Source organism: Lepidochelys kempii, chromosome 2 (genome assembly GCF_965140285.1).
Source record: "Lepidochelys kempii isolate rLepKem1 chromosome 2, rLepKem1.hap1, whole genome shotgun sequence".
Classification (NCBI taxonomy): domain Eukaryota; kingdom Metazoa; phylum Chordata; order Testudines; family Cheloniidae; genus Lepidochelys; species Lepidochelys kempii.
Genome location: NC_136381.1, coordinates 153,195,064 through 153,222,131, shown reverse-complemented (window position 1 = coordinate 153,222,131; position 27,068 = coordinate 153,195,064). Strand labels below are relative to the sequence as shown.

The window sequence follows — 27,068 nt, the reverse complement described above, 5'->3', positions numbered from 1 at the left end:
ATTTGTGCTGGAGAGGTTTTAGCTGGGGGCTGAAGGTGACAGCTAGTGGCGTTCTGTTACTTTCTTTGTTGGGCCTGTCCTGTAGTAGGTGACTTCTGGGTACTCTTCTGGCTCTGAAAATCTGTTTCTTCACTTCAGCAGGTGGGTATTGTAGTTGTAAGAACGCTTGATAGAGATCTTGTAGGTGTTTGTCTTTGTCTGAGGGGTTGGAGCAAGTGCGGTTGTATCTTAGAGCTTGGCTGTTGACAATGGATCATGTGGTGTGGTCTGGATGAAAGCTGGAGGCATGTAGGTAAGTATAGTGGTCAGTAGGTTTCCGGTATAGGGTGGTGTTTATGTGACCATCGCTTATTAGCACTGTAGTGTCCAGGAAGTGGATCTCTTGTGTGGACGGTCCAGGCCCGCTGCCAACTCTGTCCACATATCTATTCAAAAAACACCATCATAGGACCGAATCACATCAGCCACACTATCAGAGGCTCGTTCACCTGCACATCTACCAGTGTGATACATGCCATCATGTACCAGCAATGCCCCTCTGCCACGTACATTGGCCAAACCGGACAGTCTCTACGTAAAAGAATAAATGGACACAAATCAGACGTCAAGAATTATAACATTCAAAAACCAGTCGGAGAACACTTCAATTTCTCTGGTCACTTGATTACAGACCTAAAAGTCGCAATATTACAACAAAAAAACTTCAGAAACAGACTCCAACGAGAGACTGTTGAATTGGAATTAATTTGCAAATGGGACACCATTAAATTAGGCTTGAATAAAGACTGGAAGTGGGTGGGTCATTAAACAAAGTAAAACTATTTCCCCGTGCTTATTTCCCACCCCCCGCTACTGTTACTCTCACCTTCTTGTCAACGGTTGGAAATGGGCCATCCTGATTATCACTACAAAAGGTTTTTTTCTCCTGCTGATAATAGCTCACCTTAATTGACCACTCTCATTATAGTGTGTATGGGAACACCCATTTTTTCATGTTCTTGGTGTGTGTGTATGTATATATATCTTCCTACTGTATTCTCCACTGCATGCATCCGATGAAGTGGCTTTTAGCCCATGAAAGCTTATGCCCAAATAAATTTGTTAGTCTCTAAGGTGCCACAAGTACTCCTCGTTCTTTTTGCTGATTCAGACTAACACGGCTACCACTCTGAAACCTGTCACAATTATTTTTATTTTTCTGTTTAATTTTCCCCTCTCAATCAGTTTGGTCATAATTGTTTTAGCCTTGGGAAAATGCTCATTTTAAATATATATAATTGCTAGGGTATATTCTGTGTGCACATAATAAATGTAATCAGGTCATAATCAGTTACACAAAACCATCAATTTATAGTTCAGTGATCAATTCATATATATCTATGAGAAATGAGTTCTAATATAGAATTACCTTAAATTGAATTAATAGTTTTTTTGCTAGAAAATTATCATCTATTATTTTATTAGAAACTACAAGAATGTTTTACTAGTAGCAGGATGAGACCTGCAGCATATGTCCCCCAGAATGTAATTCCCCAGAATAACACAGGTCTTCTTTCTACACATTACTGGTTGATGCTTAAGGAGGTGCTTAGGCTCATCTGTTTTCTTATTTGGTGGTCAACAACAGGTCTATACCAGTACCTCCTTCTTATGCTTTCTTAGTTAGCATATTGATTCATAAGCACAGCAGGTCCTATGCTTCTGAGTTGTCAATAAGTCTAAAATTGGTAATGGCATCTTTGATGTAGAATGCCACCCCCCACCCCTGCTGCCTGCTCTTTCCTTCCTAAAGAGGGTATATCCAGTGATTTTAGCATTCTAGTCATGTGAATCCTCCCACCAGGATTCAAAGTAATAACAATTTTGCCAAATATCTGATAAATTATTTCCAATTTCTCTCATTTGTTACCTAGTCTTCTGGCACTGGTATACAGGCAGTTAAAGAATTTATTCTCTTTACATTTCTTGACACCTTTATTACATTCATGATATCTTGAGTGTGAATTATATGTCTGAGCATACAATGGGAGATGGCTCAATACTCTGCAAAACGAAATAGTCCTATGTTACTCAACTTACCAAGACAATGATTCACCTCCAGTACCTTCTGCTGTCTGTTCTTGCTTTGTGAAATATGAAGTATCTCTCAGAAGATAACCTGTACTTTCTTCTCCTTCAGCTCCCTTTTGAAATCCCTGAGGTTTTTAATAATCTGTGAAGTGTCAGTGGAGCCATGTAATTCATGCCAGTATGTACCATACTATTGTATTCATAAATGTGTGCATACAACTGCATGCTCCTAACTTTAAAAATCTCTCCTTAGACGTCTTGATAAGTGTATCTTTATTTCTTCACACCCTTCCAAACTGTGTGTATTACAACAAAATAAATCAAATTAAACTACAAAAAATCTCCAATTTAAAAGTTTTTAGAGCATCCAAATACAATAAAATAAAATTAAAAGGTGCATACTTCCATTTGAATTACCAAGCTAATAGCATCAGTTGTTTTTAAGCACGATTGCACAAAACAATAAAATAAGAATTACATAATAAAATAAAGGAACACAATTCCATCAGTCTTTGTTAGGAAACCAACATATATTTCCCCTTCTTCAGAAATATTTACTCAATATATATAAAAACAACAGTAAAAACCAACAGTTTACACAATCTTTGTGTTAGCAGAGCAAGGGGGAGACATTGCTTCCAATTTATTGCTGACCTATATAGGTACAACAAACCCTTTTGTAGTCCCAGTGCTCTCATAGAAAATTCAACATTCCTCCACCATGGAGGGTCGCTCAGGGTGCTTGTGTGGAGACAGTAGTCATTTCTCGTGTTTTGTTTTTAATAATGGGATTATTTCCCATTTTTTGATGTACAGAGAGTCCAGCCAGCCCGTGCCCCAGTGTATCCAAGGCCCACAACTCTATAATGGGTTAGCTTCTGTTCAGGGAAAACAGAGGAAAGAGAAATAGAAAAATATAGAATAAAATAAATTGGCCAATGACTTCAAGAATGTAGGATAAGGAGACTCAGGATCCATAGGTATATCCTTGTCTTGAGCAATTAACCCTTACCTGCTTATGGATTTCTAATTAGTAGCTCCCAGAGAAGGGAACCCACCTGCCTAACAGTCAGCTACTCCCCAGCTTCATCACCTTAAGTGGAAGTGGTAAAGACAGGTGCTGTCTTCTGCCTCTTTTTAAATGGCACTACTCTGTTAGAAGCTTTTCATTATCTATACCAGTGGTTTTCAACATGTGATCCGCAGACCTCTGGGGGTCCACAAACTATGGCAAGGTGTCCGCAAAAAGTAGTTATTACCATAGAACAGTGGTTTTCAACCTGGAGGCCGCAGACTATGGCTAAGATATCCAAAGGGATCTGCACCTTCATTCAAAAATTTTTAGGAGTTGAAAAATGAAATAAGGTTGAAAACCACTGGTTGCAATAAACAAATCCTTTGAAAGGTGACTTTCTCCCTTTTTCTCACCCAAGAGTACATTTTTCCACTCATGGATAAAAGCAACCAGAAAAAATTCAGGGTCTTCTGGGGTGTGTGTGTGAGTAAACCACCTTACCTCATTATAGAGATGCTTTTCTTCATTATGTGTACAGAGAGAACAGAGACTGTAATTAAAGCAGAGGCTGGCCTATCCATTCTAAAACCTCTATTTTCACTGGATTGTAAATGTTCCTCAAAGCTGAGCTGAAAATTGTCATGCCCTATATCAATCCAAGGCATTTCCCCCCTGAAAACATGAGGAAAATCTGTTCTGCCATTTCTGAGTTCAGGCAGGTAGAAGGAGACACTTTTTCTACTTTAGAAAAGTATGCTGTCTTTCGCACTCAACTCAGAAATGGATGAATTCTAAAACATAAAGGAAGATGTACTAATAATTCAAAACGAACTATCTTCAAATTTTAAAACCATTATTAATGTTTGAAAGTAACATTCTGGCATACACTACTTTTTAAGTTATAATTTTTCTGATGTACTTGATGTAGGGATATGTACTAATATAAAGAATTAGTGTAGAGATTGTCCATAATTTTGGTAGTCTCTCCATTTCCACATCTAATTATGGTTTACTTCCCACACAATGGGTCCAGTCCTGAAATATTTTGTTGCTAGTATGCTACTGACTACCATGCATAGTCTCATAGAACTCATTTGGACAACTCATATTTGTAAGCATTACATCCAGTAGTAATGACTTACCAGATCAATGTCCGAACGAAAATCAGTTTGTAGTCATTTTAGTTTGTTATGATTAGGTATTGTTATTCTGTGGATTCTGACAATATTCCCTCTACTACTACCCGAAGTTAACTTGGGAGGCATACAGAAACTATATTGGTACAAAGTTAAGGTTATCATACTGAAGTTCATTTGCCAACATTACCAATATATAAGATTTTTATTGCTTCAACTGTGCAGCTTTATGGACTACATACATTGTACTGTACATGGAATATAATCAAGTTAACATGCTATGGAAACCTTAATTTTTTATATACTGATTTCTGGGCTTCACTTTTCAATCTTAATGTTACAGTAATGTAGTTTTTTCATTAACTCTTCTGCAGCCTCCCAGCACCTGGGAACCCTCCTTTAAGAGTTCTGGAGGCAACTATCAAAACAAAAGTGTCTCCAGTTGAAAAGTGCTTCCTAAGTTATTAGGCTTAGGGGGTCCCAGAGCCAAAATGCAGATACAGAACCTCCACGTGATGGCACTGGCTTTGTGTAGATTTCCTGTGAGCTCTGGGTGAAGGGCAGTCCCACTGAGGTCAAAAGCTGCCCTCAGTTTAGTGGGTCTTCTTAAAATGGCTGCTGTCTCTCATTTTACTCAATGGGGCTGATGCCACAGGCTGTCCTTAGCAAATCTAGGATCTGCCTTCCACTGTTCCTAAAGTGAGTGAAACTCAGCTGCCCATAGCAAAGATGCTGGCCCCTATGCTGTCATGAGTCAGAGGAGAACACTGGGAGGAGACGAGGAATTGTGATGGTAGTTATCTTTGCTAAGGCAACCTGCAACCTCAGTAGCAGTGACAACAATGTGAGATGGTGGCCATTTTGAAAGAGGGCAACTTTTCATAAGTTTATTTGAAGAAGACCAGTATTCTTCTGTGGAAAGATGAACTTGAGTTTTAAAGAATTTTTAAAAATCCGTAATCTTATTTCCCACCCCCAAAATATCCTTTGTACCATATCTGCACTTTGGACTAAATAATGAAAGAATCGTTGGGCCAGAAAGAAAGCTTCATAATGACTCAGTAGCCTGTGGTTTAGTGCATGGCCCTGGGATGTGGGAGACACAGGATCCAATTCTCCTGCTTCAGTCACTTCTTTATTTATTGTCCACAGTGGAACAGCTTTAGCAGGAGAGACCGAGGGAGCCCTTCATACCAGAATATGCCGTAGCTCAGTAGCTAGGGCACTTGAGTGAGAGGTGGAAAGACTCTGTTCAGATCCCTTCTTTCACTTTCAGGCAAAGGGAGGGCTTGAACTAGGAGGTCTCTCACATCCCAGGTGAGTATCCTAATCCATGGGCTAAAAGGTGCAGGAGAACCTCCCCATCAGCTTCTTGCTAAAACAGCAAAGGTTTGCAGCTGAGATGCCTGAGAAGAAATAGGTGTCTCCCTGTAGCCTGCATTTATGCCCATCTTTAAGAGAGGGATTGGACATAGCACAAACTTCTCAATTTGGCGTCTCATCTTGGCTAGCTTAGATGAGGAGTGGTCTAGGGTGTTGACTTTTACAAATCTCAATTAGAGCAAAACTTCTCTTTAATGCAGACTCTAGCAGGAAGTAAGATTGCAACAAATACTGGAGCCGAATACCCTAGAGATGTGATGTTCCAGGTAAGGTGTGCAGGCTTTGAATGATTAAACTGATGGAGCTCAGTTTAGTAAGGGTCTGTCTGCATAGGTAAGGACTTAATTGAGGGTTAGCTACTTCTGCATAAGGCATCATTAAGACTTCTGTTGCAGGATATGTTTAGCAGCAAAAGGAAACTTAGTGGTAGGGAAAATCAGGAAAAACTGTATGTATTTGAGAAATGCAGCTTTGAGAAATTCTCCTCCTGGTTTACCCTTGCAAGCCTAGATCATGGCTACATGCATAGAGCCTAGAGCAAGACTTTTTAGGAGTGGAGGTAAAGGACCTAGCAGAACAAAGAACCGCTCTGGTTGTGTTATGATAATCCCTTAAAGAAAAGCTCTAATTTTGTTATCCATTAGGTCTTTGAGGGAAGTGGCAATCACAGAAGACATAGTCTTATTGACCCAGTAAAGGGAATTAGAACCTACCTTAGAGCCAAATTTATTCTTCTGCTTTTCCTTAGGATTTTATGCAGATTAATATAGGCCTGCGAGTAAATATCCATTCTTCTACTGAGCAATGTGCAGTCACTGCCTCTTCCAAAAAAATTAAACAGCAGGAAAGAATATCTTTCTTGTTTTGTGTGTTCTTAAGGGAAGCCTTAGAAAAGGAAAAATAACACAGAGATTTCCCTTCTTGAACTGCCAGCTCCCTGTTCACTTTCAGGATAATGTTATCAATATATCCAGAGTTGCAAGTTCTAAGTCCTTCTCACAAGCTACATGGCAGAAGAAGAAAAGAGGTCACTCCAACCCAGGAGGAAACAGGACACCTTGTGGTGTGTGTGTGTCAGTTTATTTGTTTTATTCTGTTTGAAGAGGTTGTCTTGGTCCCTTTGAAAGTTTTTTTAAAGGAATCCCTTCAAAGGTTAACCTTATGACTGTGACACAGGCTTGTTCTGTAAGTTCCCCAGTGTGGCAGGCAGAGCTGAGACAGCAATCTCCCTCCAAGTATTTACCATAGAGTTGTTAAGGAACAGTCCAGAGACTGTACTGTGACTATGAAAGCAGCCTCTCATGGAAACATGAGCCCCCAGGGGGACTAGAATTCTCTGATGAGGCCAAACAGACACAGAAGTTAACAGAAGCTAGTGTGGCATAGCCAGATTCAGGATGATTGGAACGAAGGCCAGGGATGGACAGTGTTGAGGTCAAATAAGCAACATTTTATTCAGGATCATAAAGGTCTCATGATTGACAAGCATCCCATGAAAGAAGGTCCCAGGGTGGCTGGAGTAATCTGTGGCATGACCCGGGTGATATCCATATGTGAGAGGATAAGGGTAAAATGTTAAATGGCCCTGCCATAGTACACATAGAATCATAGAATCATAGAATATCAGGGTTGGAAGGGACCCCAGAAGGTCATCTAGTCCAACCCCCTGCTCAAAGCAGGACCAATTCCCAGTTAAATCATCCCAGCCAGGGCTTTGTCAAGCCTGACCTTAAAAACCTCTAAGGAAGGAGATTCTACCACCTCCCTAGGTAATGCATTCCAGTGTTTCACCACCCTCTTAGTGAAAAAGTTTTTCCTAATATCCAATCTAAACCTCCCCCACTGCAACTTGAGACCATTACTCCTCGTTCTGTCATCTGCTACCATTGAGAACAGTCTAGAGCCATCCTCTTTGGAACCCCCTTTCAGGTAGTTGAAAGCAGCTATCAAATCCCCCCTCATTCTTCTCTTCTGCAGGCTAAACAATCCCAGCTCCCTCAGCCTCTCCTCATAACTCATGTGTTCTAGTCCCCTAATAATTTTTGTTGCCCTTCGCTGGACTCTCTCCAATTTATCCACATCCTTCTTGAAGTGTGGGGCCCAAAACTGGACACAGTACTCCAGATGAGGCCTCACCAATGTCAAATAGAGGGGAACGATCACGTCCCTCGATCTGCTCGCTATGCCCCTACTTATACATCCCAAAATGCCATTGGCCTTCTTGGCAACAAGGGCACACTGCTGACTCATATCCAGCTTCTCGTTCACTGTCACCCCTAGGTCCTTTTCCGCAGAACTGCTGCCTAGCCATTCGGTCCCTAGTCTGTAGCTGTGCATTGGGTTCTTCCATCCTAAGTGCAGGACCCTGCACTTATCCTTATTGAACCTCATCAGATTTCTTTTGGCCCAATCCTCCAATTTGTCTAGGTCTTTCTGTATCCTATCCCTCCCCTCCAGCGTATCTACCACTCCTCCCAGTTTAGTATCATCCGCAAATTTGCTGAGAGTGCAATCCACACCATCCTCCAGATCATTTATGAAGATATTGAACAAAACCGGCCCCAGGACCGACCCTTGGGGTACTCCACTTGATACCGGCTGCCAACTAGACATGGAGCCATTGATCACTACCCGTTGAGCCCGACAATCTAGCCAGCTTTCTACCCACCTTGTAGTGCATTCATCCAGCCCATACTTCCTTAACTTGCTGACAAGAATACTGTGGGAGACCGTGTCAAAAGCTTTGCTAAAGTCAAGAAACAATACATCCACTGCTTTCCCTTCATCCACAGAACCAGTAATCTCATCATAAAAGGTGATTAGATTAGTCAGGCATGACCTTCCCTTGGTGAATCCATGCTGGCTGTTCCTGATCACTTTCCTCTCATGCAAGTGCTTCAGGATTGATTCTTGCTTCAGGATTGACACATGCAGGCTGTGGTGTGCTTATCAATACATGGACAGCTTCTATTTAAACAACTATATATTTATATATTACAAAGCACAGCAACGAGAAGTTGCTCTAAGCTTCAGCCAGCCAAAGCCTGGTCTGATCCCAGCTATCCAGAACCCTGTGTTTCAAAATGGGGGATAACCTTTGATTTCTGTAGGCATACCTTACTTCCTTACACGACAGCTACTGCACACATAGAGTGGATCCCCTTCGGCCATGATTTGGCCACATGCCCCACAAGGCCCCACCTTGCTCCCTGGCTGGCGTTAGTCTTGGTTGTAGCTCCACCCTCCCCTTGACACATCAATCCGTTCTCCACCAATGAGGTGAAGCCAAGAGTTCTCAACCCATCCCACTTAGGACTGAAGTCCACTGAAGGACTGATTCCCAGCCAGCCATGATCTCCCTCAAAGGGAACAGAATCTTACCATTTGGTTAAAGGCATACTCTGTCCAGGCAGATGCTGGATTGTGTACTGATCCTATAGCCAGGCACATTACTAGGCTACTGGGGTAAGAGAGGGAGAAGAGAAGCAGCAGGGGGCCTGGCACACACAAACCCTAGAGTCACCAGCTGAAAATCCCCATCAGAGAGAAGACTGCTATGCCATAGCTATAGAAGTACCAAACTGGTTCTGTGAGAGTGCCCCGACTTCTAAGTAAAGAGCCTGCAGTGCCTCAAATTTTTATCTCATGGTTGCTTCTGTGGTGAATTTATATATAGTTACCTCGTCGTTTCCTCAAACCAGAGGATGCACTGTGTGAATAAACAGAAGTTTTATGCAATTTTATGTTACTGGAAACCTAAACCTCACTGCTTTTCTTAACAGATGGTTCAGATGAGGCAGCAGGATTTCTCCCTGTACAATTCTGTTGTGAAGTCTGTTTTTCCTTCATCTTTGCATATCACCACCTACAGATGAAATCCTAAAGTCCTGACTCCCAGGTGCTACTAGCCAGTGAACAAAAGTGCTAATGAGTTTGAGCCTCTATTTAGTCCCTTCACAACTACTGCAATGCTACCTCACACTTTTATTTTATTGTGTCTTCCTCTCTTTCTCTCTCACGCACACAAACACAGTCAGTTCCAGAGGAACAGCCGTGTTAGTCTGTATTCGCAAAAAGAAAAGGAGTACTTGTGGCACCTTAGAGACTAACCAATTTATTTGAGCATGAGCTTTCGTGAGCTACAGCTCACTTCATCAGATGTTTACCGTGGAAACTGCAGCAGACTTTATATACACACAGAAATTATTTGTTCCTGTACTATATATACTGGACTGAAGCCACTACCCTATTTCTTTGTAGATTTTTAGGTATCAAAGGACAAATTCAATAGTAAGCCTAATGGCAATGTAAGTGGGTAAGGAAACAGTTGTAAATGGTTAGTGATAAAGTAGTGTAATTTACACTAATTTGGGATCCAGCAGGTGACTAAAACTAGTGCAATTTGTATACAAACAGGGAGAGCAAGGAGAGAGGTTATAAGAAAAAAAGAACTAACAAGAGTGTAAGATAGAACAGTTGTCTTTTCCTATGAGCTTAAATGTTGGAAGGATCAGGGCCAAAGATCAGAGGAAATTGTAAGAGAAAAGTATTGAGACCGCAAGAAGGAATTACTTACAAAAGAGTTTCTAAACTATTAATTCACAAATTATTTTATTAGATCCAATATCAGTTTCATCAACCAAATCCACAGAGGCAGAATTGTAAAGGTGCTTATAAAAACATTAGTTTTGCTACAATCTTGGAAGAACCTACATACATATCCTCTAAAGGCACAGAGTCCCCAACAATCATAAAATAAGTATGCAAATATGACATGAGTTCACCAGGATTCAGAAAAGGTATGGATGTTTATATGGATAACAAGAACATCCATGATTACAAAAGTAAGGATAAAAGAATAAATGTAAGTATTTTGGAAGAGATATAAACACTCATGCTTTAGCACATAAGTGGACCTCTGACAGAGATAAGGAAGAAACTTGCTTTATGGGCTGAAGCATCTGTTCCTTACCACTGTCAAAGACAAACTACTGGACTATGATAACTTGTCTGATTTAATATGGCAATTCCTATGCACTAAGCAGACAACGTCTTGTATAGATGCTAATTAAATATCCAGACTTTCAGCAGGAATGTACATGATGAATTGAACAGCTTGTTATTCATAATCAAAATTCTTAGAAAACAATTACAATCACGAAGACAAATGTTTAGATTAGCATCAATTACAAAAATTATCACTTAAATGTACTACAAAATAATTTGTTTTAATGATTTTTGTAGAAAAGGAGTGCATTAACAGTATCAATGAACTGAAGTTATCCATTTTTAAATGTATTTGCTTAATAACTGAACTTTGAATTAAAGCTTTAGTGTGAGTAATTATTACTATGAGTCTGATCTTGAACGATTTGTGCATGCAGAACTTCCATTTAAAGTACATAGCACACACTTCTAAAATTGGGCCCCATATGAATTTAATTTTTCCCACTAAGTCATTTTTAATATTGGTGCTTTATTTCTTAGACTAGTAAAAGATCAGTAATTAATCACTAATTTTACTCCAAAGATAACCTTAAGCAGTTTTATTAGGAATCTGTCAAGTACCATGAACATTTAAAATGTTATGACATTCAGTCAAATATGTGCAATCTGGAGTGTTTGTGCAAAATTATTAGGACCTAGTCTGGCTTGAGATGTAGACGTGCAACTCCACGTTGATTTCAATGAGATCTCTGCTCAACTTTCACATCTCAGGGCAGAATTTGACCTAAATTTACATTTTTGGAATTTAAAAGAAGAATCCTTAACTAATATCTGTTCAAAAGCCACCACTGTAGAATGTTTTAGAAAAATAAACATTTTAAAGTTACTGGCAGGTAGCATTAGTGCAATTACTTTCACTTCCTTACTTGCACACAGTAGGTTAAAAAAATATAGTCACATGTGGAAAAGCATAAAACATTTTAGAAACAGTATAGCTGCCAAGTAAAGAGAACAGTGGAAGAGGAGATTTCTGCAGCACAGTTTATTCGCAGTGCCCGTTCAATAGAGTTCAACCCTTAATGTCTTTTAGTGCTCCAGAAAACAAGGTTTATAACTTGTAAACAAGTTACAACTCTTTTCATACAAAAATAGATCAGCTATGTAATTTTTCCAGAGATTTCCTAGCTCTGACTAGAAAGTTAACATTTTCATATTCAGCCATACAGTTGATGACATCTGGATCAACTTCTTTCTTTGAAGAACCATTTTTGGTATTCTGAATTGCTACATGGTCGCAATAATGGTGCTGGATTTCCATTGTAAGAGTTAGACTCGGCTTGTAGGCACTTCTGGGTTTGTACATGGAACAAAGTACCATCCTACAAAAGATGATGGAAAATTATGATTTACAGCACAGTCGTAAAATTAGAGTTATTAATTAAATTTTACCATATTTTAAATGTAACAGGAAACATCTATATCTAAACTTATACTTTTCCTTAAGAGCACTGCATTGAATCCAAGGAGCCTGATGCCAAGGTCAAAAACTGTGTCTTTTGGGTTTACATGAATGTTGCTTTGCAGCACCGGGGCCCAAGAACCTCAATTCCTTTCTTACTGGCACAAGCTGTGGATAAAGGAATCTATGGGTTTCTGCCTCGTATGACCTTGTTTGACAAAAATCCTTAGCTTTTTGCTTATTTTGTAAATAGTTTTTATTTCTGTTGGTAGTTTTAGGAATTCTGTATAATTTTTAAGGTAATTTACTCATCTTGTTTAGGTGGCCATACTTCTAGTTGTACCTCTATTCCAGGTGTGTCTCTTGCCCAGAATCTTTGAGAAGTTAGATGCCTATTTTGCTCCAGGGTAATGCAAGCCTTGGATGGATGCAAGGTCTGCCAGCTCTTCATACACAGAGTCCCCAAGGAACTTCAAGCTGACACTTAAGGCCTTCTGATTACAGGAGTCTCGAGTTCATCCAAGCGAACCTCAACTCCATCAGCAATGCCTGCCAAGAAATTAGGTTCCTAGGAAGCTACATATCCAACTGTGGAGAAATCAAAGTCCCCTTTCCCAGTCCAGGAGGAGGTTCCAGGACCCAGCTGTTTCCAGGTTATTCCACAACCTCTCTTAGCTCCAAAAGGCAACAAATACCTCAGATGCTGGTGCAGATGCACTGGTTCTGAGGGGAAAACAGGTTTTTGCTGGCACTCTGCTTCTTTGCCACCAGTAGTGGATTACTTGTTACATTTTAAAAATCAAGGATTCTGACATCCCTCAGTGTCAACAAATCTGCAATGTTGGCCTATCCCCCTCCTGTTGAAGGCTTTTCCATCTTCAGCCCATGGAATCCAGGTTCCTGAAAGGGTTGACCAATATCTACTAGTTTAAGTCCCAGTGCCAACACAGGACTTAAACTTCATTCGGATCAGGCTGCTGGGAAGGCCATTTGAACTTTTGTATGAGTGTTCACTGTGCCACTTATCTATAATGGCCTTTCTAGTGGCCATTATTTCAGAACACAAAGTGAGTGAATTGCATGCTTTGATGGCTTGACCCACCACTTACTGTTTTACAAAAACAAAGCAGTACTAAAAGATTATCCTAAGTTCCTCCCAAAGGTGGTGTCAGAGTTCCTCTATGATGTTAGCTTGAGCAGACAGGATTTACAGTACTTATGCCACTCTTCTGCCCATCTTCTGTCTGGGTTGCACTGCTTGCTAGTCTCTCATGAGCATATGAAGAAAGAGAAGTTACTTACGAGTTACTGTGTATCTTTAAGGGGTGCTTCTGCATATTCATACTCTCTATCTCCCCCCTCCCTCAGAATTCTTACACATCTCTGGATTCTGGGGTTCAGAAGAAAAGAACTGAGACTTACACTTACTTCCCTTATCTAGCTTTAAGTCCCCAAACATCTGATGCCTTGAAGCGATGCTTGTACATGGAAGACTGCAGAGCAGGCACCTTCAATCTCATGAGTGTGAACATGCAGAGGCATTCCTCAAAGAACCATAATTACTGGTAAATTCCCCCTTTCTAAGGTATGCTAGTTCAATTAAAAGAATGGACCAAATCCTGCACTATGATCACATGCACAACTACCATGGATTTCCATGGTAGTTATGTGTAATTTGAAGGCCGAGTTTGTCTTAAAGAAACTTATTTCAAAAGCTGTGAATTTAGGTTTAGATGAGCATGGTAAAAGAGCCCAAAGAGATTACTGACCCCTAGACACAACTCCATGTACCCCAAAGAACACATTAAAATGTTCACCATTCCCCATAGGTGTCTTGAAAGTTGGCCAAGATATATACAACCAAATCCTACAGATAAACACGTTGGGACATTACACCACTGAGTTAGTGAAATTGGGCCTGTTTTCAGTTGTTAGACATCCACTTGTTTGGATATGCTGGAATCTGGGCAAACTTTCTTCATTAGCTATGACCTAACTAAAACAGGGAGATTTGAAAGTGAGAATATTTACTGCCTATAAAATTGGAGTTCTCCTAATAATCGGTCGAAAGATGCCTCTTTTGTTTCCTATATTACAGATCACACTATTTTGAAAATAAAAAAGCAAATTTATAGTGCACACTTATCAGATATCATTACAGTATATATTATACAACTTAAAATACATGCCCCTTAAACAGATATCTTTAGAAAGGGAATTAAAGAAAAAAAATCTATATAATTGTTCCCATTACTACCTAGTTTCCTCTTACAAACAGCCTGATCCTGCAAGCCTGTGTTTGGCGCTCCCACTGACTTCAGTAAGAGTTTCTGCAAGCAGATTGGGTTCTTGGTGGAATTTTTCATACATATAATGAACAAGGTCTCACAGAGGGCTTGTCTACACAGTGGGGTAATGCACACAAACATGCTGAACACTGATTTGCTCTGTATAGACCCTGCTGGTGGGCATTAAAGGTTCCCTACTGCACTTTAATGTAGGACCGTTTCAACGGCAGTAAATTACCTTGGCAGGCACCAACTGCATCTACACAGAGCACTTAATGAACAACATGCTAGTGCGCTTTAGAAATCACTGTCATGTAAATGTGTGTTACCCCACCATGTAGGCAAGCCCAGGGATGAACTATTAACAGTTGTCTATTGCAAAATGCAAAAATTTTCTGATTTGGAAATAATTCTGGTAAAACATTGCCATCTTGTATAAATTTTAGCACAAGAAAAATGTAATTATCATTGACAGCATAAAATTTGTGGGCCAAATCACAGGTCCTTTTTTAGTTTTTATTCATTATTTACTTAGGACCTGATTTAAAATCCAGCAGCGTCCATTGAAAACTTCCCACTGACTTCAATGAGTTTTGGATCAGGCCTCATGTCTTTAAATCAGGCAATTACCATCGGTTTCAATACGTGTCACAATATTAACGGTATTATTATACATTATTACCAACATCTAGAGTATACATGTCAGAACATAATACTGAACCTAATAACATCCACACACAAAACCATTATGTTGTCTAATGGCTAAAGTTTCTCACGATGAACAACCAACATCACAAACATAAATATCTAGGGAAACAACATTTAAGTTCTGTTGAAAAACAATACAGCTACTTCACAGCTGCTTATGAAATGCATCATGTTTAGCCAACATATGTAACAAACATCATAAACAAAAATGCAACAAACAACCAATTCTGCTCCTGTAGTGACTGCAGCCTCATCTCTTCTTCATTCTGTTCCTTTCATTTTTCTAGAGAATGATTCTTCAAACTCTGATTCACATCATTAAGGATTCCCATAATTATGCCTCTACATGGCAAAATGCATTCCCCCCCCCTTTATATAAGCTTTTCCTAAATGCATTTTAATGACAGGCTATGACCTCTGTTATCAATCTCTGATAAATTAGTGCAATTTTACAGTTTCATATCAATTCTATCCTCCAATTTTACCTCTGTCCTACCTTTTCCCCTAAAAGAGTGTAAGAACTTTCCATTCTACAGCTGGAGATTCTCAGTTTTGGATGCACAAAACATCACATGGGGGCATATGACAAATGGCAGTGTTCTAATTCCTCTCCTAACCTGCTCAAAAAGGCTTGTGCATGCTGCACTGGAGAATGGAAGAAACAATGTAAACCACATTTTCCATCAGCTGACTGCAGACCCCACAAAAGAGTCTGAGCTCCTATTTTAAATGCAAAAAAGAACCCAACCTTAATTATAGCATCATTGCTGCCCTGTCACACTACATTATTCAGTTGAGTAATTTTTTCAGTAACAATTCCCAGTACAAATGTATTATTATCAGTATTTGCGGTAGGAGGTCACCTGAAGCTCAAAAAGGGAAGTTAGGTAGGAACAGAGGTGAAAGTAAGCCGGTACGCCCCGGTATGGCGTACTGGCAAGAGCCGGTGCACCGTACTGGGTCAGCCCGGCTTCCCCAGGTGGCAATTTAAAGGGCCTGGGGCTCCCAGCAGCGGTTGGAGCCCCAGTCCCTTTAAATTTCCTCCAGAGCCCCGCTGCTGGAGCCCTGGGGTAGTGGCTGCGGGGCTCCGATGGCTATTTAAAGGGCCCAGGGCTCCCCTGCTTCTACCGCCCTGGCCCTTTAAATAGCTGCCAGAGCCCTGGTGTCGCTACTCCAGGGCTCCGGGGGCTATTTAAAGGACCGGGGCAGTAGAAGCAGGGGAGCTGCAGGCCCTTTAAATAGCCTCCAGAGCCCTGGGGTAGCGAGGGCTCCGGGGGCTATTTAAAGGGCCAGGGCTCCAGCTGCCTCTGCCGCCCCAGTCCTTTAAATAGCCGCTGGAGCCCTGCCGCTTCCCCAGGGCTCTGGCAGCTAATTAAAGGATGGGGGCAGTAGCAGAGCCTTGGGCTGCTGCTGCTACCCTGGTGGGGGAAGGAGGGGGGGCACTTATCTTACAGGGTGGGCTGGGGCTGGCTCTGACCCCCTCAGCCCCGCCCCTTCCACCCTAGGCATCGCCCCTTCCAGGGGCCAGAACTGGCCCCAGCATGCCGGTAAGTCACTCGACCTACTTTCACCCCTGGGTAGGAAGGGACAGATTCAAAGAAAGCCTTGAAGGTGGTGACTGGTAGCTTAAATGTAATGCAACAGAAGATGGGAAGCTAGGGTAGGGATTCAAAGGGAATGATGTGATGAAGTCAACAGCCATGGGAGAGGATTTTATTGGCTCAAAATCAATACATTAGTTTTAAAAATAAATGCTTCTGAATGCACTGAACTTGGAAGTATTTCAAATCACATTTTTTTCAAATCTTGCTTTTTCTGAAGTGTCTGGGACCCATTAAATATGTGTTATCTTAGGATAGGTCTACACTGCACACTCCTTATGGCAGCACATAGAGTACATACACTAGACAAACCTCTAGCATGGGTATAAATAGCAGTGTAGACATTAAGGCATTGCTTAGATAAGTAAAAACACCTGAACCCTGTGGGTATGTACCCAACACAGCTCTCTATATGGCCAAGCAGTCCCTTCCCCATCTACATTACGATTTTTAGCAATGTAGTGTCCCGGTGGGAGTCTTTTCCCGCTGCACGGAAAGGCTCTGGCAGTGGGGATAGCAGCACATCAAAATGTGCCCTCCTCTGGGCTGAAAGTGAAAAGTGGGGTGGTGGCACCATTTTGATGGACTCCCAATACTTGTCAAAAACTCCATACATTACACTGCCAGAGGTGAAGATGGTGAACAGGCACATTTTGATGCAGGGCACATTTTGATGTGATGTGATGGGGAAGGCAGCAGGGACTGTATGGGGAGGGTGCTGAGGGCTTGGGTGAAGAAGGAGGTTCTGGGGCATTGTAGATCTGGGGGTGGGGGAGCAGGATAATCAAGGGTGAGCTATGGGGTATGTGTGACGGCTGGGGTAGCAGGTATGCTTCCTGGACAGCAGGATGTGGGAGGTATATATTGGTGGATAAAAGGATTGTGGGGTTAACAGGGACCATGGGGTGGCAGGGCAGCCTTGGGATACCCAGAAGTTGGAGGAAGTAGGTATGGCAGCAGGAGATGCTGTCGATATGGGCAAAGAGAGGGTAATACAAGTGTTGTATAGGGGGATGTATGTATTTGAATGTAAGGGGAAGGGGATTTTGGACAGGGGAGGGCAGAGAAGAATGGTGGGCAAGTGAGTGGGCAGGGATAGTGGGGACTTCAATGAGTGAGGCATAAGGTCTATGGAGGCAGCAGGAAATTGGCAAGGAAGTCTTGGGACACAGAAAGATAGGGACAGAACGGCAGGAACAGCAACAGGCAGCGGTGTGGGTGGAGGCAGAGGCATTTCTGTGGTGGGCGATGGGGTTGGGAGACAGTGGTATGGTGAAAGGAAGACAGGGAGACAAGGGGTGTGTGGAGACAAGCTGCTGTGTGTGGGGGGGAATAGGAGCAAAGAGACTATGTGGGGGATAGATGAGTGAGGGTCAGGTGGAACAAGCACCTGAAATACTCTCCCAGAACTGGTGCGTCACAATGCCAACATAACACAGTTGGAGGTACTAAGACAGGAGTGCCAGAGGTGCCGAGTGACCCTGCAATCAGGCACCATCAGCACAGAGGGACTGGGCTCATCCCACAGCCCGTTTTCCCAAGACTCTTTCCCCCACACATATCATCACTCACCCTGCTCCCTCCCCCATGGCCACACCAAGACTCTTCAGCCAAAAATGGGCCATTTAAGAATTTTTTTCTGAGTCTCACTTGTTTTGTATTCAGATAGTAAGAAAATTATGAATTTTTGTGATTTGAAAATGGACTCGCTTCCAGATGCTAGCACCACATAAGAGGTAGGCTACTTTTACAAACAATTAATAACATAATTTTGGATTGATAGAAAATTCATCAGAATGGTTTCTATCTAAGAGCTCTGGATGTAATACCCCAATCCATATACTGGGTTTGTGCTGCTTGCATGATGACCAGAAACAACAAAGTTAAAAAACTGACACGCTTACCTCTCTGAAAACAAATTTCTGATTTTCAGGAATATTTTGAACACTGTCTTGACACAAGTACATTGTCAAATAGTCAGTCTCGGAATCAACTGCTGCACAGGCTTCAGGCTGCCGGGTGTTGTAACGTATTTCATTATGAGATGTATATTCGAAAAACTGCCAACCCCAGAGAGGAAACAAAGGATTTTACATGTGCAAACAAAAAGCATTTTATTAGAAAAAAGGATGCAGTAAAGGTAACAATTTCCATCTATCAATGTGCTAAAAAGGTCACTTAGAATTGTCTGTTCATTTAGAGTTGGAGAGAAATTCTGTTGAGAGTTTTCATTCCAGGAGTCTTTACTACTAGTACTTACTTTACTTTCTATGGGAAATCAATCCTGCAGCAGTATTATCACCACATATTGTTTCTGGTTGCACCCACAATGTGCTAAATGCTGTACAAACATGAAGGAAAGCAGAGTTCCCTACACTGAAAAAGTTACAAATCTTACAGGTTGATTTAAAAGTTTGATTGTAATGCAATAGTTTTTAACCCATATCATCACTACAGTGGGATGGAGACTAGTTTATAGGTTGAGATTAGGCCTCCATAATTTTAGTGTCACAAATAATGCCATTTTTAATTAAAGAGTTGGTTGCTCATTGAAACATTAAAATGTTCAGTTTGATCAAAAACTTGTTTCCAATTACTGTTTACAGTATGCAAGATGAAGTACATTTCACTACGTCAATTTTCAGGATGATATTCTAAGCAAAATTAGGTACAGTTTCTTTTAAACATAAATAGGATTTTAAGGAAGTTGTGTGGCATTGGTTATTGTGTGATATTCTACAATCCAGTTTTGATTGCATTCCTGAGAAACTCACTTCTTGTGCCAATAAGGCTGAAAACACTGTAATGGTAATAATTGGGGTAATAGAAATTTGCTAGGAATTCTAAAAAAAAAACAAACTTTTTTCCTGCTTTTCCTGGAGCTACAGTGATGTTTATCATGGATTTTTGCCAAAATGTGGACTTCATCAAAGGGGACTGGGGAAGTTTAAATAATTATTTGTATTTAGCATGCTTGTAAATCATCTTGAGCACTATTGTGCATGGATATGAGGGATGTTTAAATTGTTTTAGGGGGACTAAGTTATACTTACTATGGTAAGATAAGAGACTTATCCACCCCAGAAAATATCATACACATTGTTATCAGTGCAGCTGCCCCAGTGTTAAAAACAGTTTAACTGACAGCACAGAAGAGAAAACCATTTACAAAACAGTTTTAGGAAGTATGACTGAGGCTTTATGGAAGCAAACATACCCGAAACAATTGAAAACAGCACCCAGTGTTAATATGTATAAAATATTCTAGTGTAGAAAGATCAGGGAAAGTAATTTAAAAATACTTTTAAAAAGTCACAGAAGAGAACTGCTGGAGGACCACATTTTATCAATCACATAAACTTCCAGAAGCCACATTGCAAGAGCCTAACACTTTGTAACTGACAACTAGAACTTGCCGGAAAATGAAATTTCTGTTCTCTGGGAAATGCTGACTAAAAAAAAAAAGAATTGGAACGAAATGTCGAATTTTCTTATGGAATGAAAACTTTTTATTTGAAATAATAGAAACATTTCATTTTGATAATGCTGAAACATTATAATATAAAATATTAAATATATAATTTTAAAATTAATGTAAACAAGATGAACTGAAACAATAATATTGAAACAAAACATTTTGACATTATTGAAATGAGAAAGTAGAAACTACATTTTGACTCACCCTCCCATAACATTTTGTTGAAATTGACATGTTTTCCAACTAAATGTCTGCATTTTTATAAAACTGCATTTTCTGATGCTAAACTGTTCCACTGAAAAATTTTCAGCCAGCTCTACTTGCAACATGGTTTACACCACTTTTTAAAGAAGGTACCAATCATCTCAAATATATGAATAATGGAAATATCAATAGTCATGATTAGCACACCACACATGCCCATGCAGCAGAGTCAAGTTATATTTCTTGATTTTATTTTTTATTCCCTCATGTTGAGGACACTGAACCCCAGGAGATCAATTTGAACCTGGAAACAAAGGCAGATTTTGAGCTATAAGAGTACCCAGAAAGACTTTGGGTTTTAAGGTATGCTGTGTGGCCTCTAATCACACACAACGAGGGGTGGTAGGTTTGTCACCAAGAGCATATGGCTCCCACTGACAAAGCACTGTCCACACTGGTGCTTTCTGTCCCTGAAACTTTTGTCATTCAGGGAGGTGTTTTTTCACACCCTGAGTGACAGACGTTTTAGTGACAAAAGTGCCAGTGTAGACAAAGCCTTAATCAGCTATTGCTGGGAAAGGAAGAGTGGTGAGGAAACTATCTAGAACAAAGACTGTAGCTTAAGTTAGGTCTTGGCCATTAGAAAGCGTATTTTTACTTTTGTTTGTTTGTAACCATTTCATCCTTTATTCCTTCTACTTGGTACCACCTACCCTATGTCCTTCTGTTAAGAAACTTGTTTTATTTTTTACTGTAAACCAACACAGTGCTATGTTTCAAGGGAGGGGTGTGTTTACCCCAGTTAAGCTGATAAACTGTAATGCACTGACTCTTTAAAAGAGAAATTAACTTAATATCTTCCATGAATGCACAGTGGTAGGGGCTGTGCATTGCAGAGAGACGTCTCTGAGGAGCTCAGGGGCTGGAGTTCACTGATTGTTCAGGCACAGTTTGGGCTGGCAGAGCCTTGAGGAGTTTGCTGGTGAAGAAGACAGACCAGCGGGGAAAGGAGCTGACACACAATCTAATCTCCAGCAAAGTTCACTCTTGCTGAGGCAGAGGTAACACAGTGGCTCACAGCTCTGGGTGCCCCCAACAGCATGTTACAGGAATGAAGGAGGGTTGTGCAAGTTAGGAGATTAGGCAAGGGAAATACATGAGGTATTTTAGTTTGGGTGATGGGGGCAAAGAAGGAAAGGCTTTCTCTAGGATGTGGCAGGGCTCATTAGCTTGGTTAGATAATAAAGTTGGGGATGATGTGTGTGTGTGTGAGATGTGGACTGCTGGTCCCTAACTTATATCTTTCCCTACTTCTTTCTCATAGACTTCCAGCCTCCACTCCTCCATTATTGAAACATTCAGCAAACACTCCCTATCAGTGTGGAACTACTGGGGTGGCTGATGTCCATACTATCCTCCTTCTGTCAGTGGTGTGCACCCTCACCAGGAGTACTTCCATGAGCTGAGAGCCACGGCTCTCAGCTCCCTGCCAGGAGCCCAGCAGTCCCCTTGGCTGTCGGCTCCTAGTCGGGAGTGGGGGTCAGCCACCCGGGCTTCTCAACTCCCTGAGCGGGGAGCCTCTGGTCAGCAGCCCAGCTGGGAGTGGGGAGCCGGGCCCTAGCTACCTGGCTTTCTTGTCAATTTCATGGCTTCTGGAGCCGTGAAACTGACAAGACAGCCAACAGAGGATGTAAGTAACACATCTGTCTACACCCACACTGCATCACCCCAACTACACTGACATAAGCAATATGCCTCTCGTGGAGGTGGAGTTATGATGTCAGTGTAGTAGGGCACTTACATTGGTGGGATACGGCAGTTGTGTGTACACTGACATAATTAGGTCGACATAAGCTGCCTTATGTTCCCTTCTCAGGGACCTGCTCACAAAACCAGAAGGCTTTTACATTCCACCCTTCCACTCCCCATTTGTCTAAAACTGATCAGTTGTGAAACAGTAATGTCCAGCTGAGCCTAATCAGTGCTATCTCTCACCACTGGTTCTTAACCATACTGAGAAAGGCACTGGACTCTTGAGGGTTCGAACCCAAAGGCCAGCTACAACCCGTCACTGTGACAAAACTTCCCAGACTGGAAGTGGTGTTCAGCGTGCTTTCAGACTTGCATCCAAGCAGATTTGGCTCCTACAACTCCAAATAATAATGGATCAGCTACTGCAGTCAACACTGGCCTCACTTCCTTTCCCCAGTGAATCCAAATATCTTCCTTCTATACCCCACTCAGACTGATGCCACCTTCCTTATAACTTTTAGCCCAGTGGTTAGGGTAATTACCTGGGATGTGGGAGATCTGGGTTCAATTTCCCCTCCTGCCTGCGTGGAAAAGAGAGTTGAACTTGGAACTCCCATGCTGCAGAAGAGTGTCCTAGACACAGGTCTATGGGATATTCTGGAGAGGACTCCTAACCTCCTATGTTAATGCTGTTCCATATTATTTTTATAAATAATTAAGTAGTCATTGGAGCAAGGACTTGAACTTGGGAGTCCCACCCCCTTGTGCACCATTAACAAATTCTGGTGACCTCTTCTGTGAGTGCCCCCATGTTTTGGAGCAGGGAGTTGAAATTTGGCAGGGGGTGGCCTGTCTGTTGGGGATGTGCCTTTTACAGTTCCAGTTGACTACATAGGAAGACTGGGAGCCAGCAGGGGGCATTATATTGTGATACCTTCACAACAGAATGAGAGTTAATTTTCTTTTATTTCTAATCAAGAAAAAGAATAATTGCAAAATGTCATCCTGTCACAATAGCCTTTTAAAAGCATGAAAATAATAGTTCTCTCTATTGGTTTTGCCCTTTTACACTGGCATTTTTTTTTCTATTGGAACAAAGCTGAAATTAATATGTTTTTGTTGAAAAACTTTCATTAGAATATGAAAATATACTAAAAAGGAACAGAAACCCCTGACTATAAAATTACTGGATGAGTGCCTTTTGGAGTTCATGCATTCCTATGGATGTGATTATCTCTGATGTCAATCCATGGAAGTAGTCACTTCTTCCTAACAAGAAACTAGCTGACTAAATTATCTGTTTATCTATTTCATTAATCATCTCACTGAACTACTCTTTTGAGACAGTGTGTTGCAGAAGGAGATTGAGTTGTGGAACAAGAAAAGGGATGACATTCAATGTGCTTAAAATCTAAGATGTGCCTAACCTCACCCAAATCCCTTGGCTTTATGATGTATGACTACACCCCCACCCTTCATCTGTCTTTATATTCAGGGCAGGGACTGTTTCCTGTCTTTAGAAGGTACCCACACATTTTGGCCTCTGCTGCAGCCTAAACAACCAATACTATTAAATACTAATACTGATAATATAGCTACTTGTAATAAATCTTACTGCCACATGATAAATCATAGCAGGAACAACTCTGTTCTCAATTAAATTCAATGGAAGTTTGGGATGCCACCCCCCCCAAAAAAAAGAAGGTAAAATGAATTCTGTATTGAAAGTTTCCCCTTGAAAATAGGTTTGCTCATACCCCTTTATATTTTAATTTTCTTCATAGTCAGACAGTTTCCAGAAGTTTACAAAGGTTACTGGTAAACTGCATGACCTTCCTCAACTCTGGTGCTCCTCTGAAACTATTTATCCTTCTTGGAATAACGTGTCCCTGTTCACCTCCCCAAACCCAGCCACCTGCTCAAGTTTTCTAGTCCCTCCTGCCATACATTTACATTCCTCTACTTTTCAATCACACACCTAGATATTTTACCACCCCTTCCACAATGGGCACACCGTACCTCCTCAGTCCTGGAAGGAACCAGAAAACATACCAGGATGGCTGATACACCAATATATCAGAAAGAGTGCTGGCATGTGGAGACACCAATCAGTCCTCATTAAGCTATGCGAAACCCCAGCATTAAAAGACTACTTACTCAAATATCTTAAGTTATTACAGTCCTGGAACCCTGCAACACTTTCAGAAAGTTAAGGTCTCATGACTGTATGTAGACAGACTAAAACTGTACACAAAACTAAAGCAATTTTTGTACTTGGTATTTCAAACTATGAGATGTATGGTGAGGCTAACAGGCTTCAAACCTAGAAAGCAAAAACCAAAGCTGAGAAAGGATCAGGTTCTCAGGGAGTTTAGAAGAAACACCTTTACCCAGGAGGGCAATTAATATGTATATATTAAAGTTAGACAAGTGTTCAGATGAGAACACATTTTAAAAGGTACAACTGCTTGACAGATGAGGGGAGACTTAGATGGGTCAACATGGCCTAGTTATCTTCCAAATGTAACTTAGAACTGTGAAAACCTGACTTCAGTTTTCTGTTGGACACAAGAAAGTTAACAGAATCTCATGGAGGAACCAAAAAGAAGAATGGTGCTGGCTAAGATCACATTGCAGTGGCCACATGTCCCCTCAGAAATACTGTGGAGCATTTTTACTTTGTATCCTACATCCTAAGACAGTTAATCATAACATTCGTCATAACTAAAGTAAAAAACAAATCTTACCTGATTTTGTCCCATACCATGGCATGGATATAATATGATTCTGTGCCCTGTTACTTCATGTTCATTTGGAGGGTTATAATCAAAGCAGTAATTTGCCATTCCTCTGTTTTGCAGCTAAATAAGACAAAAGAACATATTAAAGCATCAGCCTGAAGTAGATACATTTGTGTCACTTCATACCCCATGTTGTATTATAGGCTTCCCATTCGCAGCTCTGAACCCTGGTAGAGCTGGTTTCACTGAATCAGGGCCTGGCAACAATAGACCTGATAGAGGTGACTTGGTAAAACTGAACCTGATAATAGTGGACCAGAGTAGACGTCGTGCAGCTGGCTTTGCTGAACCAGAACCTGGCAGCAGCAGACCTGGTGGCAGCAACTTTGACAGACTGGATTGGAGCAGACCTGCTATTGCGGACTTGATTGGACTGGGCCATGCCTGGCAGAAGTGTATGGGAGGCACTCACTTGGATTGCCACATAATCTAACTGGATTCCTGAGTCAGATTTAGGTAAGTGGGGACTGTGTCCCCTTTGCCCCCAGCAAACTAGCCAATTAACCACTGAGCCCGGGAAGTCTGCCATACCTCCATAGTTTTTTTTTCTCTCTTTTTGGTCATTTCATTTTTTTTTGGTTCTTTAAATAGAGATTTATTTCATTTTTCAAAAAAAAAAAAAAAAAAGGACTCTCACGTGCTTACAGAGTGGAGAAAAACCCTGTGAAGACAACTAGTATTTAGGATTTAAGTTCCTAAAATCTGCATGTGGATACAATTTCAATGGCGACTTGAACCAATGTTTTATTTATTTTTAAAGAGATGACTAATCATCGTGTTGAACCCGGCCTTTCTTACTGCTATTGACACTTGCAGAAAGATTACATTATGTGTTTTTTTAATTAAAAAATATTCCACAGGCAAATCAATAAGGACTTCCAATTAATAAAAATATCAAGTTACTTGAAAACTAGTTGAACCAGGGCATAATAATAATTTTAAAATGTATACGTTTTGCACAGTCACATATTTCCCACTGAAACGAATGTTGAAACAAAACAACGTCTGTAAATAAACATTAAAGCTAAATGCCTTTTACCTGAATCCTACTATGTCGCATATAAAAGAATAAAACAGGCAGGTTTAGTGTCCCTAATGACTACTGAAGGTGTAATATTGCTTCTTCTCAAGTACTAGGTGATAATTATATCCATAGTTTCCGGTGCAGAGAATGAATAGACATGAATAAATTAGGACAAATCAAAGTAAAACAAGTGAAAGGGTATTCCACAAATATTTTTCTTTACTTTTGTTTTCCTCCACTTTTACCTACTACCAATTTCCTCTTTCCACTTTTTTTGTATCCATTTGCACTGTAATACTTTTAGCCTCAAGAACACTCCTTGCACACCCTTCTCCAGATGTTTCTCACCATTCTGGTGAGTGCATTAACACCATTAACCAACATGCGACTAAACAATAAGTGTGATTTTGAATTATGATAGATCTCTAGATGAGCAGCTGTAAACCTTGCAGTTTAGTGGTGCTTTCCAGAGCTAAAGGAAGTCTCCCTGGCTTCCTTTTTATTGTAGAGTGGCTTGGTTTGAAGGCAGTTGCATTAGAACCTATTCTATCTCTTTTGTAAATTATTATAGTTTGACCAAGAGAAATTTTGATTTACATTTAACACTAGTAAAGGGCTACATACAAAAATAGAAAAGTAAAATTGAGCAAAGCTTGAAACAACTATAAAAATTACAACCCTCCCACCAACACTTGCACCCAATACTTATAATATCTGATATGAAGGAATATCAGATTGAAGTTATGCTGAATTATAAATGATGATAATTTTCTTACATAAACTAAAACAATAAATGGGTTTCTCTTGCCCTCAATAACTGACTTCAGAGTTGGAGGTGCTACTCAGAAATCTAATTGTGTTGCCACACTGGCCATTTATTCCAATGGGAAGATCAACTGAGTCAAATATTCACCGCAGCTGTCACTCCCCAGATGACCGCTCCAAGCAAAGACGTCACCAAGACTGCATCAGACCAGCATAAATATTCTCCTGCCTATACTCCATTAAACATCACAATGATTATCTCCCAATTTAAGTTAGCCATGTGTATTCTACAATATTATTGACTTTTAGGCACAACACTATTTTGTGTCTGTGTGCATAAGTTAATTACAAACCAAATTACTGCACATACATACAACTCTTTCTTTGTATGCTGTAGACAAAGTAGACATAAAGGAGAGGAAAATTTAAACAGGGTT

At 40.7% G+C, this 27,068-nt stretch overlaps 1 protein-coding gene across 1 annotated transcript in view; it reads right to left on the bottom strand.

The window, feature by feature from the left end:
* Positions 1-10,196: 10,196 nt before the first annotated feature.
* Positions 10,197-27,068, bottom strand: part of GALNT12 (polypeptide N-acetylgalactosaminyltransferase 12) — an 87,155-nt gene continuing 70,283 nt past the window's right edge. The window contains exons 8-10 of the mRNA XM_073332463.2: positions 24,789-24,902; positions 18,512-18,667; positions 10,197-11,930 (exon numbers count right to left, since the gene is read on the bottom strand). Coding sequence (XP_073188564.1) covers positions 11,793-11,930; positions 18,512-18,667; positions 24,789-24,902 — 408 coding nt within the window. The 3' untranslated portion in view covers positions 10,197-11,792. The remainder of the gene's footprint in view (positions 11,931-18,511; positions 18,668-24,788; positions 24,903-27,068) is intronic.